The sequence below is a fragment of the Anomalospiza imberbis genome, chromosome 3 (genome assembly GCF_031753505.1).
Source record: "Anomalospiza imberbis isolate Cuckoo-Finch-1a 21T00152 chromosome 3, ASM3175350v1, whole genome shotgun sequence".
Classification (NCBI taxonomy): domain Eukaryota; kingdom Metazoa; phylum Chordata; class Aves; order Passeriformes; family Viduidae; genus Anomalospiza; species Anomalospiza imberbis.
The window spans coordinates 68148730-68165225 of NC_089683.1; the positions used below are offsets into that span (position 1 = coordinate 68148730).

Here is a 16496-nt window from a genome sequence, read left to right on the forward strand (position 1 = left end):
TTCTATCTCCAAGGATCCAAAATCTTACAGATTTTTTCTGGCAATCAGTTTGCCTGTACCTGTGCTTGTCAGTGAAGCGGTCAGACAAAAAGTGGCCCTTACTTTGTGAGGAACCTTGTATCTGTCTCCTACCCTGCAAGTTTTGTTCAGCCCATGTTGCTTGCTGTACGTTTCTGCACAGGGAACAGGCTGAGGAAAACTTCCTGCAACCTTCTGGCCAACTGCACTAATGATCTTGGACTCTGTGAAGTATTCAAGTTGAGAGGGGAGAAAATGTCTAAGGAAACATACTACATACTGTAAGAAATATACTGTAACTCTTTGTATTTTTTAACAAGTTTGGATCAGGTTTCTAGCTAGTTCCACTGGGCTATTCCACCCCTGCATTTGTGTAAAAGGAGAAAAAAGATTTTAGCAAAATGAAGAAAGCTGTAGTGTGGGTGGACCCCAGTACACCCAGCATAAGAGCAATCCTCGTTCTGATGTATGATAGCTGAGTACAAAATTATGCTTATTTCATTTTGGTGTTCCTGAGTATAGTCTTAATTCCCTGGCACAGAATTTATTTATTTTTAAGGGACAGAAATCAAATTAAGACATTTGTGTATGTCTAAGTAGGGCAAAGCTTCAAGTTTTTACCATGTACCTCTTGAACAAGCTTTTTTTCCAGATGAATTACTTTTTCTAGTATCCATCTTTATTTGGAGTTGATTTAGGCTCAATTTTAATGGAAAAAAAACAAACCTTCTTGTCCTGCACTAACAAACATTTTGTTTTTCATTTTCATTTGTTGTGTTTGAATTAATGAAAAAAAGAAAACCCAAACCAAAACCAGTTCTTAAGATGCAGTGATGCTGAATTATGGTTCAAGTTGATAATTTTTGCAAGATGTGCAGATGAGCAGCAATGCAATTCTTATTTAGATTTGGAAGTTTAAAGGTTTCAGGGTTTCCCCCCACAAACCACATGGCACAGTGGCACTGAGGAACCATAAAAATTGTGCTCTTAGGAGCTGTATTCCTTTCAGCTAGCTGTAAGTAGCTAAAGGCTACTGCCCCTGGTGTGTTGTCAAGACCTCCACTGGTTCTGCTCCTGGGGTAAGCTGGGCATGCCTAGCTCCCAGTGTGTTCAGAGCAAACTCAATTGTCATTGTTCAATTGCTCTCGTATCCTGTAACCCTTCTATTACGGGATATTTTTATCTGCCTCCTTGCTTTAGAGAAGATGCATTGTCACTGTTGTCATAGAGTTAGACTTTGAAATAGATTTCACAGAGTCTTTACATGTCAAGATGAAGGCTGCAAATTATCTTCACAAGGAGACAAGTGAAGTTTTAAATATTAATATTGTAAGTTTGTTCTGAGTTGTCTATGTATCAGAAGTTTAGTGAGTTTTTGTGAGGGTTAGAATTACCTCGCTGGTAAAAAAAATGGCACATTTTTTGAAGAAGAGGTTGTTTAGAAAGCTTTCTGTAGGATCTGTGCTGCACTGAAATGTCTTTTTAGCTATACTTTCCCAGTTAATGATGTATAATGATGACTGAAAAACTAAAAGATATGCTTATACAACTTCCTCTTCTCGAGCATATTGACCTTCATTTGCAGAGTGATCAGGAGGCAAATTATTTGTGAGTTTGTTTGAGTTACTTGAGAATGTTTAGGATTAAAAAGGATCCTACTGCAAGACAAGGGCCAGACAGGTTTAGCCATGAAAGAGCAGATGAATAGAAAAAATTCTAATTCTGAGGTGAAATGAAGAAGCTTCTATTTCATTTTTGAGCATTCAGTCAGGTGACTCAGAAACAAACAGGATACATCAGGAAGGAAAACTATTATATCAGGCAGCAGCATGTGTTTCCCAGATTAAGCTTCTTGAGCAAAATTAGATTAAGATTTTCTTTCATCGTTGTAATTAAACTATTCTGCCCTTTTCATTGTCTTAGGTCATTGTTGATGAATGACAGTGGAGTGCCTTGACTGCTGCTTCCCAAATATAATTGAATTTGATGGTTTTCAGTGGAAGAGGTTATATATTCGCTGAATTCAAAGCAGCTGTAACAGAAACAGCAACTGCATATTTTGAAAGTTAAACTGTGCTCCTGCATATATTGGATTGGATAGGTTTGAATCTTTAAATTAAACTTTTTTCTTTTAAAATTCCCTTCATTTTCTAGAGTTCTTATGTTTAAGATTTAAGATAACCACAAACCACAAGTAACTTCTTCCATGTGAGAGGTCAACTGTATATAATTAGTGAACTGCTGTTGTGTTGTGTGTTCAGAACATTTCTGCTCACTTAGGAGGTAATCTTTGCTCACTGAGTTATCCAGGCAGTTCCGAATAATGCTGTCTGCAGTGTGAGCTGCCTTTTGCACTGACAGAATTCATGCCCAACCCAGAACAATAAGATGAGCTTGATATAAAGGGGAAGGTGTAATTTTGCAGTGCAGACACCATAGAGTTCACTTTGCTAATCAAAACCAGAGGACTCTCCCAGAGCTTCAGTCTCTCTCAGAGTTAGATTTTATGCTGTTTAGATTCAATCCCGTCCATGAAGAAAGTTTAGGAAAACATATGTAAATGTCAGTTAGCATATGTTAACACATACGTTAAACAGCTAACAATTTCTTCCATGTGCTTTCAAAAGACTGACTACTGACAGCGCTGGGCATTTAACATTTGAACGCATGTGTTCTTGAGCAAGCAGTAACTGCATCTCTCCACCAGTAATGCTGTGTTTGAGAAGCGTGGCCTGTGTTTGTAGTAATCCGTATTACATTGCAAATATACCTTTAGCGTGTTGCCTTATGTACAAATTATCTTCTGTACTTTGTCCTAGTGTAATGTACATTATTCTAGCAATATTCTCATGAGCTTACTCTGCATTTGTGGAATTTATCACCAAATATGATCAGCAAAAATATTTACTTGAATTAGGGTGAATTCCTATTCACTTAAGGGCAAAATAAGACAGCTTACCAACAGAATTTGGAAGGAGTTGATACAAACCTTCAGTTACAATGTGGATAAAAAATGTAGGGACAGCCATTTCACAGACAATGGTTGACAAGCACAGATATGCTTGACAATTTTCTATTAATAACCTTTTCTTTTTAAATAATTAAATTCCATGACAGATGAATATTGGTTCTTTTCTTCTATTATATTTTGCACATTGCTTAATTCTGAGCAACAGACTGACTTTTTCACACCTTGCTAACAATATCTACTTCTTGTGTTTACTTTTTGGTTTGGATAATGACATTGGGTTTGTATTCCTTAGGTTGTTAATATGTGATATATAAATACATGGAACGTGGGAACCTCCAGACAGTCTATGTATAAATAACTTTTTCATGGGCAGTCAAGCGAAATGATTTTGTTTTCATTTTTCTTTTTTTTTTTTTTTAATTTTTTTTTTGGTATGGATATTTGCTCTTTTTCCCAAGTACACCAGTGACCCCAAATGCTGTTCCCTTTCCTGGCTCTATATAACTCCCTTATTGGGCCAATTAAAGCACAGCTGCACCCAGTCCTTGTTTGCTATTTGCAAATGTGGGACATCTGACTTTAGGGGAAAACGGGCCATGGCAGAATTTCATCTGCTATTCTGCTTCCACAGCACAGCCCAGCCCAGCCAGAAACTTTTAATGATGTTTTTGGGAATCTTTTAGGGGTACAGAAGTGACATACAAAAATTTTTTAAACTTTGAATAATAAAAGAATATAAAATGCCCTGTCACACAGAGTTGTTCCTATGGACCATGTTGGTGATTTAAGAAAAAAGAAAGAATAGTTGTAATTAATTTCATCACAGTTTCATTGAACATTTTGAGAAGTTAGATATTCAAAGAAAGAAAGGTGGAAATTATCAAATCTGTAAACTTCAACTATGAAATAGGAAAAATCAAAACTGGCATTGTAAGCCAGTGACTCTACTTAAATATTCTTTGTTTTCCAGTGAATGCATTTTCTGGTCAAAGTTCATAGGAAAGTGAACCTTTGTGTTGGGCACAATTTATAAAATGTATGGTCCAAATTAGCCTAAAAATTGAATTGGAAAACCAAGCTAATGTAAAAATATATACATAAGAAACTCAGAAAATTGATTGAAAATATTTTTATACCTACTGCATTATTACCTATGAAGAAATAGGTTTCTGGCTCTGCTGTCTTCAGGAATTACAACATGTTGTATTTTTCCCCCTTCTCAAAAGCAAATAAGGAATTTTAGCTTTGAACTTAAAAGCTCTACTTTGTTTTGAAAATTCTATTTGAGACCTCTCAGTCCCCTAAAAGCCTGCATGTGTCTATTTTGCTTTTTTATGTGGTACAATACCATTAAAACAATTAAAACATGAAGTTTAATATCCAACAATGGTTTTTGACAAGTTTTTTAGGTACTTTAACTAAGTTGTTCTGCATTGCTGTTTCTTTCTCAAGAGTCCTTGAATACATATATTTTTTACTGTCTGTTGTGAATAAATTACTTGCAGTTTTAGCCTGTTCAATAAAATATAGAGTATAAATTAAAGAAAGAAATATAAAGAGGGGGCCTGTCATTCTGAGAGATTGATCTAGGATTTCTTGGAGATTTATTTTAGGAAATAATGCTGGGTTTATTTATTCTTTTTTATTTTTATTTATTTTTTTTATTTCTCTATTCAGATGGAAGATGTCATAGCCCGCATGCAAGATGAGAAAAATGGGATTCCTATTCGTACAGTGAAAAGTTTTCTTTCCAAGATTCCCAGTGTCTTTTCTGGTAAGAGTCAAAGTGAATTTCATACTATTTTAAAGTTTTATGTAAGAGGATGCTCTAGTGGGAAACACTTTTAAATAGGTACTGTTAAGAATTCACAGTCATCTGGTCTGAAGAAGACATTATTTATCCTTTGAGTAGTTTAAATATAGAAGTCTTTGATATTTCTCTCAGATTGGAGTGGGTTTACACATAGATGTTTTTGTCCTGAAAAATAGGTGAAGGGAATACTTAATTTACTACAAAAAGTTAATTATCTCAAACTGGCAATATTTTCATGGCAGGTCAGGTCTGGTTTTTAGCCAGCTTCCATAGCAAGGATGAGTCTAGTGTATTGGCCAGTACATGAAGATAAGAAATTTCATAGCAGCAGAACAAAAGAAAAAGCATCACCACACTCTGCAACTGATGCTAATCAGGGACTATGACCTTTATTACAACGTTCATGATCTGCTTCTGTAGCTCGGTGCCTGTGCTTGAGAAACTAAACCTGAGATCTTTGTGGTGATTTGCAAGACAGCTGTGCACTCTATAGCTGGTCCAGGTCAGTACAGTCATAGGCGCAAAAAAAAATTTATATTAATTAATTAGTTAGCATATAATTACTCAGTTATTTACATAATTTTATGACAATTTATGCATTTATGTATGTGGCTATATACTCCAGTGAGTATTGAGTTCCTTTGAAGTAGATGCCATTGTTTAACCTAATTTTTCCATAATCAATAAGAGTGTATCCTTATACAGAAAGTGTTATACAAGTTTCTACTGTCCAGAACACCAAGAAGAATTCTGTATTTTAATTTTCAACCTTTGGAATGTTTTTCTAGTGAATAATCCTGTCATAAAGAAGGATAGAGTCTTAAGAGCAAACAAAATTGCTTCCTAATTTTAGAAAATAGATTTTAGATTTTAGAGACTTGCACAAAAAATAGCCTCAGGAGAATGGACCTTTATTTACCACGAGTTAGTGCAGCGTGGCATCTTATTGAAGAATTCATATTAATATTTAATCTCTGCCTTTACTGGTGTATGATGGATTTCAAAATAGACTGACCAAAATGCCTTTTTTTTTTTTTTTTTTTTTTTTTTTTTTTTAGTGGAATAGATATCATACTTTTGAAGGTGGAGTTAGATTTCATATATACATATATATATATATATATATATATATACACAGTTATACATAGCAGTTACTGATTTACCAACTTTTCTATGATGCATTAACTTTATTAGCTTCATAGGGAAATAAAAAGTCATAGGACAGTTTGTTTTTTTCCTCTTTCCTGATTTTCTCTCCCAGATACCAGGGAGTACCAGTAATTTTTGCTACACATGACTGAAACTCCCACCAGAACAGCATAACTGTAATTTTAGTTCAATTAATCTACTTTCCTGTCAGTTCTCTATCCTGAGTGGAATCTGAAAGCTTCAAATCTATGTCCTAAGTCATTAATTTAATTTAATACGCTAGGAGTTTGTATATGTAGCATACAAATATCAGGTTAATTCAAAGCTGTTGATTGCTAGGAAACATGGGAATATTGTCTAAGGGTCATGACAACAATAATGCAAATATACTTAACAAAAACTTATAATACTGTTAATACCCTCAAAAACATCAAAGTATATGCTCTTCAGTTAAAATATATATACTTGTATGTTCATATATTTTTATATCTATGTGTGTGTGTGTTGTGTATGCATGTTTGTGCATAAAAGATGTCTTGTACACACCATCTGTCCTGGATTATGCCCCATAAATACTGGAGCTTTGTAATTGTTTTTTTATTTTTTTCCCATGGAGAAGCAAAATGGATAACTCTACTGCAGTGAAATCATGTTCCTGCAAGCACTTAGGAAAGACTCTGCAAGTCCTTTAAACAACTTGTAAAAGCTAAGGATGGCCATAAGTTGTCTGTAGGAAAAGGGTCGTATGTGATATAGTTGTAATTGTTTTGTTGTATATATATATTTTTAATGTACTTCTATTTCATAGTATTGCTTCTAAAACAGCAAGTGAGAAACTAGTTGAAAGAGCAGTCACTTTTTATTGCTGAATTACTGACCATCTCTTAAGATGACTGTATTAGCAAAATCAGCCTGAGGAGTGGTATTTGAAATTAACAGAATGTTGTGATTGTAATAAATTAGATGTTGTAATCATACTATCTCATTTACTGAGTCATTCCTGAAATGTTTTCACAAGTAAAATATCAACAGAGAGAAACATTTGAAATACAGATATTTCCCTATACACTATACAGATTTTTGTTCTTCAGAAAAGTATTATCCTAAATTAAAGATTATTCCACCTCGTGAAATTTTGAAAAGATGAGGAATCGTTTTGCTTTATGTTGCATATATTCCATACATTCATAGTGAGCATATAAAAATTTGAAACTTTTAAGGCTCTAACGGAAAATTAGGCAGGAGATTTTGTTCCTTCTATGTGATTATGCATTTTGATGAATAAAAGAAGGACTTACTGTCTTCATGCTTTTGAAAGGTTTTGGAGGAGTGAATAAGATAAGATAATGTATATAGGCATCTTGCTGGTCAGCAATAATGATTGCATGAAGGTTGTCATGTGCATTCTTTACTAACATGGATTAGAGTATTAAGAATAAAGAGAAGGTGATTTTCCTGATCCATGGTTCACCTTTAGACCTGGAAATGGATAGAAATGATAATTTTAGGGAATCTGACGTACAAATTATAGAGATTAGAAGGAGCTTTAAAATATAATTTTTATTTTTGCTAAGGAGGGATACAAGAAAATGCCAAAGCTTTACTGTTCACTTTGAAGCAGAAGGAATAATTCAGAGTTCACTGACAAAGCAGTAGTTGAGGGTTTGTTTTGGAAGTCTTTGTGAGGTGGTGTGGGTGGTTTACCCAGTCCTAGTGCTGAAAGCTTCATAAACTAATCAGAACATGAATATTTCATTAAGAAGATGTAGTGATGTCTTGTGGTCATTATGGAATATCAGTGTGATTCTTCATAGGACTTTAAAGTGTGCAATACTTGGGTGAGCTTGCTGATAAAAGCTGTGGAGAATGTGCCAGTTGAGTGGTGTGTAAGCTTGAGTGTGGAACATGAGAATTTTTGTTAAGGAGCAAGGAGAACTATTGAGAAATAGAAGTTCAGTTAAAGAATACACACAGAGGGAGAATAAAAACCTTTCAAGAAAAACATGCTCATACTTGTTATTATTGGGTGTTTCTAATGCAGGGCTCATTGATCTTGGAATGTAGTCACAGCTTGAACCAACAAAAATAGGAGAAGGAAATCAGTAGAAAGGTGTGTTTTTAGCATTTCCTGTTTTAAAGAGAAAATGAAAACATTATTTTACCTTACACTGAAAAATATGATCTGTGTGAAGTCTTTAGTTTTTTCTCATTCCTGTGGGTGAAGCTGATATAGTATCTTATCCATATAAACATTGTATTTTCCCATTTTTAGAAAGATTATTGCCATCATATCTAATTTTTGTTAAATGTTTTTCCTGATCTCAGAAAATGCTTATTTCTCTTTTACCTGGGAAACCATGAAAATAATGAGATTGCTTTTTGATAAACAAATGTATTAATATAGTGATTAATTACCAGTAGCATTATGCTTGGTAAAAAAATGAAAGAATTTATATGTTTGAACATAAAAAATCCAACTTAAAAGCAGACTGGCAGACATAGTAGCCTGGAATGTAGTGAGAGACTCCAGAGGAAAGCAGAGTTATAATTGCTCATCATTCTCACAAATCACAGATGGGTGAGCCCAAGGAATGAGTCACAGGCTACCTGCAACTGTATTGCTTGTTATACAGAGGCAGGCAGCAAAAAATGAGGAGCAGTACAGAGAGAATTGGATGACTCATGGGACTAATAACAGGAGAGTTTCATCTGTCATTAGTTTTGATCTTTTCCAGTTAAGTAATGAGTTGTTGACATCTGATGACTTCTCAGTGCTGCATGTGAAATTAATTGATTGGCTCATCCACTTCAGTACTGGAGATTACCAGCCTGAAACACCAAATGAAATAGAAAGCTCTACTACTTGGTTTGACAAGAAGCAAAAGCCGCAAGGCATAACCCTTTGATCATCTGGTGCCTTTGGAGCAAAGTAATATTGCATTATAGGTAAATAAAAGAATTTTGGAATTTCTGTTTTTGAGAGATTTTTGAGAGTAAATTAACCATTTTGGAGAATCTAGGATTCCCAGATTCCCAAGTCTTGAATTTTATAGACCTTTTTTTAACTTCAGTGTCTCCCATGCTGGGTTGATGACAGCTTCCTACTTTCTTGTTCTATTTCTTCATCTTTCTTTTCTTGCATTGGCCTAAAGTGTGATCTAATGGTAGAATCATTGCTAATTTCTTTGTGCCAAGTGAGCCTCTTGTTATTTGCAAACCAAGCCTTCAGTGTTAAAACTACAAGCTCACTGCCTTGATGAGGTTCCACTCTTAGTGAAATTCTTTGATGAAAATCTTGCTGTCAGTTCATCAAGGACAAAAGCCGTATCATTCCCTCTCCTGTGCCGTCTCAGATGGGCATATTGGAGCAGGGACTTGTCATGTTTACAGTTTCACTTTTCAAAGCAGAATTTTGAGAACAAAAAGTTAATAAACCTCTATTCCCAAATGAATGGTTGTTTGAAGTTATACTACCAGTCTTTTGCATTTATCATTTTGTCAGAATGACTGATTTGCATTCAAATATTCAAAATCTTTTGGGAGTGGATATTTTTTGTTCACGATTTTTAGAGTCGTGAGTAGAAGAGATTGACTAAGTGGAGCCATAAGATTGGACACACAGTCATTTCCAAGTATTGACATAGTTAAATGATTAATAAGTGATGGTTTGTATGCTTTACGGAAAACCAAAATGCATATTTGAGTGCTGCCTGCCTCCCTTTACCTTCTGTTTCTGTTTGTTTGCCTGTCTGGGCCTTGTGACTGGGATGGTTACTGAGGGTGATCTTAAGCTACTTAAAACTTGACAGAATTTTTGAATCTTATGGAAAATCAGAATTGTGACAGCTTTGCCTTTGGGAAGTGCAGAATGAACAAGCTGTGCTGGGCTGGAATCAAATAAGATGAATGCTCCTCAGAAAGATGTGAAAATCTCTTTCCACTATCTTTAATAATACAATCATAGACTTGTTTGGGTTGGAAGGGATCTTAAAGATTATCTAGTTCCAGTCTCCCTGCTATGGGCAGGGATATCACCCACTAGATACTTTTGCCCAGGGCCCCATCAAGCCTGCCCTTGGACACTTCTGGAAGTGGGTGGGGCAGCCGCAACTTATCTGGGCAGCCTGTTCCAAGATGATTGTGCTCTCCATTTTCATTTTAAGGAATGTGTTAATATCAGACCTTTATTAAATAACTATTGGAATGAAAAGTTTTCAAAATGTGAAGTTATTTTAAACAGAACAACAAATATGAATTTAAAGGTTATTGCTTCTTCCTAACAAAACAACGTAATAAAAATTGTATTCATATGCTTACTTTTTGATTCAGTGACAATTGCCATTGGGAGTTTTAGTAAAAAGAAGGAAATAAAGTAAAAAAAAGTCTGAGGCAATTTTGCAAAATTGTCCTAGGAAACTGAAATATACTGAAAACATATTTCAAAAGTCTTTTAAAGTAATTTATGTGCAAAACAATCATGATAAATTTCTGTTCCTTTAAAATATGAAAATATTCTTTTCACAGATATTTGCAAAAGAAATAGGAATAGAAGTCCTGCAATGATGGAAAAAAATACCTTAATATCTATTCACTTGTTGTGAGATGGAAAATTGCTAGGAACATTCATCTTTGAGGCTGTCCACATAAAATGCACAGCTTGAATTAGATGGTCTTGTTTCCCAAATGCATGCTTCCTCCCAAACTTCTATTTCCAGAGAATTAGCTCTGGGCTTTGCTGATCAGCAATAGAAATTTTTTGCTACCTTTTCCTACTATGTTGTTTCATAATGAAAATACTTCCCTAACTTTGCTGCATCTTCTTACTTATTTCCTTCAGTGTAAGATTTTGGGACTGTTTCAAGTGGAACAGGATTGCAGCTTTGAAGTGTGAGAACATTTAAGAGGAGTATGGGAAAACCTACTGCATTCAGCAAAGCCAAAAATGTACCTAGTTTGCTACCTTTGACACACAGTCTCTGGGTGTGTGACAGTCATAGAAAACGAGGGGTGAAAAGGAAGCCCTGAATCAGCCTTGCATAAACCTGAAAATATCAGGAATTTCACAATCTATCACAGCTTCAATTTCACTAGTGTGCCATTTTTCTGTTGTAAACATTGGTTAATAATTTTGTTTTGCTGGTTTTCCACTGGCAACAGTTAATAATACTTTGAGAAAGCAGAAAAAATAGCCCCATCCAAACATGAGTATAACGCTTATTTATGCCATTTGTATTTGCCCATGGAGGAAGTGCATAATATATCAGCTTAACAGAAGCCCTCTTAAGCTGATATAAGCAGTGTCTGTAGTAGTGATAGCTTAGCTAAAATCTGTTGTGTGCACAAAGCCCTGTAGGAAGAAAAGACTAGATTATGCCTAAAGACGAGTGAATGATGTGTGGTAATATATTCAGGAGTTCTGTGAAAAATGGTTTGCTTTCCTTGTTACCTCTTGGAAATTTCTTAAAAATGAATATTACTGATGCTGCATAGCAATGATTAGAACTAGTGGAATATGTATCAGGAAGAATTTGTCAGAGATGTGTATTTTAAGCAATTGTTTTAATGAGGAAGCGGACGAAAGTAAACTATTTAATACCACCAGTTTAAGAGGTCCTTTTATGACTGCAAAGGTGTTTAAATCACATTGGAATTTTTACACATAGCAATTTAAGGGAGGCAGAAGAGGAGTATTTTCTCAGAAGAAAGGGTTGGTACTGTATCTGCCATCGCTAATTTCTGAGACAGGAGAGAAATTTGCAGCTCATGTTAAGAATGGGGAGAGGAAGTGTGTAGCTGAAGACAAAAGAAGTCCCATCATGAAGTCCTTTTTCAGTATCAGTAATGCTGCCACAATGTGAAATCTGTTTCATTGTACTCTTGTTAAGTAGTCTCTGGATTCTATTTCAGAAATGAACATCCACTTGGACAAAAGGAAAGAAAACCAATCTGGTTCCTCTAAGTCAGAACCCTTGAGTCCCAAAAAGTATCCATAGTCTTGCCAAAAACCAAAACTTTGCAATGGTACATGGGATTTGTAAATGTTTGTAGAGTGCAGTGTAATTCTAAAGCTGGGAATATGGGTTAGCAGGTTTGGGTCCTGAATATATTGTCAATTAGAATGGAATAAAATAGTTACAGGGAATTTCTGCATGTGATGCTGTAGTTAAGCAGGTACTGTAGTTGTTTTATAAACAGAGACAATAATTATTCATGCAATTATATTTTGGAGTACACGATGAAAAATATCTAATTTTTAAATTTATGTGGCGTTGTACCCTGTTGTCTGGTGGCATGTTTTTGGTTGCGTGATGACTATTAACTATAGTTTAGCAAACTATGTAGACATGCGATAAGTGTTGCTGGTACAGGCACAAATAACATACTATTTACAGGTATCCTGCTAGGTATAATACAGTGTAAGCAAATTTCCTTTTCTCTTTAGGATGATACATATGTGTCTGGAATAGTAGTCCCCTTTTCCTCTTAAATGACTAAAATTGACTCATTTTTTGACTTTTCAAGAATTATGTTTCTACTTCAATTTTACTTTTTTAGTACATAATTTTCTATCTTATTGTCTTTAAATCTATTGTTTCAAAGTAATTTGAAATATTTAAACAAACTTTATGCAAAAAAAAAGGTGGTTCTGTATTTGCAGATTTCAATCTTCCATTTTTACAGGCACATACATATAGTTGACCAGCAGTTAAAATAATCAAACTAAGTAAAATCATTCCCCAGAGAATATGCCCCTTAAGCAAGAAATCAAGTTAGCAGTGTTTACAAGATTACTTGTGATTTAGCGCCTAATTCTGATGGTTCCAGCTATGAGGAAAAAGATGTTGTCATTGCACTTGCATCAGAAGACTGCAGACTTGTCTTTGCAAAAGGAAGCAATGAATAAATTGTTGTAATTGTAATTGTTTATATTTCTATTGTTGCTGAAGTTATCTGTGGGCTAGTTTTGCATGGTGCTGAAGAAGTTCTGCTGCTATTTTTTGTCAGCTGCGTTCCTGAAAAAAGTAACATACATTAAATTAGAAAGTCACCCTTGTGGGAAGTAAAGGTAACTTCATGAAGCATACATACTCTGACTGACAATCTATCACTATGCAAATAAAGGGTCCATTGATAGTAATAATTTTTCTACAAATTATCAAAATAATTTAAAATGGAATTACAGTATCAAGAGCAATTTGTTAACAGAAAATAAGGGTGCTCAAATGCGTGATGAGTGTTGCTTACAATAGTCTGCACATTTGACAAAGCCTATTATACTCCTGAGCTTCATAATAAAGGTCAATAATTGAGTTAATTGTTTGAAAACCTACTTTCTAGTCTATGCAGTTGGAGAGTAAGCCTTAATGTTACAAAACCAGCCCATAAGTTGTCTGTAGTTACCATGTTTTTTCTGATCCCAACCCCACAGTTTAAGCAGTCCCCAAAGTCAGAGGATGTTGGCAGCTTTGGAGGCACAAAGCCCGGCGCTCCTGCTGTGTGCTTTGCCACACAGCATCTGTGTCTTTTTGTCTTAAAGGATGGAAGATCTCAGAGGGGATGCTCTTGGTTTGCTTGTTTCCTCTTCTGGGAAAGATCACTGGAGTAGGTGCTGCTTCCCTGTGCAGCTCCCCATAGCAAAGGTTAGACCACAGTGGGAAACAGGCAGAGCTGTTGCAGTGATTGTCAGGAAGTCAGAAGGAGCAGGCTGGTGAATTTGGTGTCTGAGGAACAGAGCAGAAACCTAGGGATCTTCCAGAATCCCGGTGGAATGCACAAAAGAATGACTTGGCTGTGGGAAGGAGGACACAATCATTGCTGAGACTTGGCTAGTGAAGCCAAACTAATTAGAAAGGATTGAGAATATTAAAAAAAAAAAAAAAAAAAAAAAAAAAGCTGGGAAATTAGTATTAAACTCCCTTCTCCAAGCACACGTTTTGTGAGATAATATTTTTTATTAAGAGGCCTGGTAGTGCCTAAGTGTACAAGTGACATGTGGGACACTTTGCATTCTTTTTTTTTTTTGGAGTCAATTATCATAACATGTGCATGCAAGGCTCTCATGGATACCAGCACCCATGTGCTTGTCTGATACCAGAATTCTTGCCTTTTGAGATTTTATAACAAAAGGTGAAACAGCTAAAATGTGGAAGTAGTTTAAAGGCACACAGAACTGAGTCTATAGATCTATATGCTAGATGCTTTGCCTTTTCATCAAGACCATCTTCTTCTAAGTTTTGGACTTATTATGGAAAGAAGCTTGCAGATACTATTAAGTATACAGTAAAATGCTCAGTTGTTTTCTGAGCTGTATCTCTAGACCAGGCAATATGTTGCAAATAGAAAAAAGGCATTGAGCCAAAACCTGCCTGTTAATGGTTTGATCACATGAATTCCACCTTCTGCTTTTCTTCCCACATTTTTATCCTTTCTGGTTTTTCTAGTTGTTTTAATCAGTAATCAAGCTGAATTCTCATTTCTTCCATAATCTTTAGAGAAAAATAGACTTTCTTTGTTCTCTATTCACTTGTTTTCTGAGTAGTAGTATTTTTGTGTTTCTTGTACCTGAGTTCTAAAGTGGGTGTTTTTAAAAAAAAAATTATCAGGTCCTTTCATACTTACAAAAGCATCTGTTCAATAGAACAAATCAGAATCTCTTTTAATGAAAGGTGGAGGTGGAGTGACTCATCTCCTTGGCTTTTGTACCTGAGGTCAAATATAGTTTTACAGAAATATTTAGGCCTTGCCTGTTACTTCTATCTTTTTAGACTGTTGATATATTGTCTAAAAAAATTTATCATCAGTACAAAAATGACAAGCCACGAAGACATGGTTACCATGGTCAGCATTTGCAGAGAGACCCCATCTGCTCTGTGTGAGTGATGGGTTTGTTGCTCTGGACTGGAAGTAGGTAGAAAATATGGTTGTGTTAAAGAGCATCCTGTTGCTCAAGCAGGATTTACGAGGCTAATCTTAATTTTGTGTCATGTGTACAAGGAAGCTTCCAGCAGGCATGATGTCCTCAAACTCTAGACCATTTAAAGGCCACTAATTGAGCCTATTTTCCAGAAAATGAATGGAAAACTGGTCATAGTAGCAATTTACTGTTCTAGGACAGTTGCTGAAAGTAAATAGAAAAGTACAGCCTGTCTCATATTTTTTCCTCTGTCTTAAAAATACATTTCTTCATGTTTGATAAGAATAAACAAACAATCACCCCCAAACAAGTGTACGTCCATCTCTCTCCATGTGTTGGTCATAGCTCCTTTTGACAACAATGCGAGGGACAGGGAACACAGCTCCAGTGTACTGAGCAGGTACAATTCAGCACTGGTTGTCCTGAGCCCTGTCACACCAGCAGAAAGGTAAAGTATGCATGAATTCGATGGTCTAATGTATTGTTTAATTTCATGTGATGTCACTGAGATCTAAGACACTACTTATAAATTACCTCTGCAATGGGTTAAATGACCTCTGCAATTTAGTCACAATTAGTAGAACTCTCCTCCTGTTATTCTAAGGGATGATATGCCAGGTTTAATCCAAACAATCACCTAGTTAGTTTTGGATTTAGTCTGATATAATTACATTTTTGATTATTCTTAAAGCTTTTATTTCTAATCATTATTGATAGGATGCAAAATTTAAAAAAGCATTTGAACAAATTTATATGGACACAGCCATATTAAAATGGAATTGTGTATTAGGCAGAGGAAGACCTTATAGGGCAGTTAATAGGTTATGAAAGCCAGGCTATTTTGGGAGGCTAGATAGAGACCATTGAAAATGAAATGCAAAAACTGAGAATAAATTGAACATGAAATACTCTTTTGAAATGTATTTTAGTAGACCCAAACTCAATTGGTAGAGTAACAAATTTAAACTAGTGTACTAACTGTAAAGTCCCAATAGAGAAATGGAGGCCACCTGATTTTAGAAAGGGGAAAGGAACCTGTTAGCGCTCAGTGAAACAGACTTCTGAATAGAAAGTACATTTGGAAGAGGGAAGGCACCATTAAATCATTTTAATGAGGGAAGGAATGGCATTATGCGACACTACCAATTTAAGATTCCAAAGTGGTTCAAGATTTATACTTTCTGATCAAAAGCATTGCATTTGTTTGGAAACTATCTGTTTGGATTATTTGGGAGCAGTGATTATTCATGTACGTGTCAGAAAATAGGAAAAGATTTCCTCAGTGTACATAAATTATTAAATGTGGAATGAGTCATTACTTCTTGTGGAAGAAGCACAACTTTTCTAGGGATAGTGTGTCTTAACTTTTGAATGATGTGAGTTTTGAAGGACATTCATGTTCTATGAAAGGCTATTTGAATTATTTGAATTATGGTTATCCAGGACAAGGTGTCTGTGTAGACATAGTCTTTATTCTCTATGGTAATCTTACTATTTTGTAAGAATTAATTATCTCCATTACATATGTACTGGTGTTTTAAAATGTAGTATTATAATTGGTTGCAATTGAAAAATCACTGATTGATAACTGAAAATTTAAAAAAATTAAATTTCCTTCCAATTCTATTTCT

General features: G+C 35.1%; 1 protein-coding gene across 15 annotated transcripts in view; it reads left to right on the forward strand.

The window, feature by feature from the left end:
• RGS7 (regulator of G protein signaling 7) overlaps nucleotides 1–16496 on the forward strand; it is a 259983-nt gene that overhangs the window by 125338 nt on the left and 118149 nt on the right. For all 15 annotated transcript variants that reach the window (XR_010997344.1, XR_010997345.1, XR_010997347.1 and 12 more), the window contains one exon: nucleotides 4667–4763. Coding sequence is in view for 12 of the 15 variants with exons in the window: in XM_068184951.1 (XP_068041052.1) it covers nucleotides 4667–4763 (97 nt within the window). In the remaining 3 variants the exon portion in view is untranslated. The remainder of the gene's footprint in view (nucleotides 1–4666; nucleotides 4764–16496) is intronic.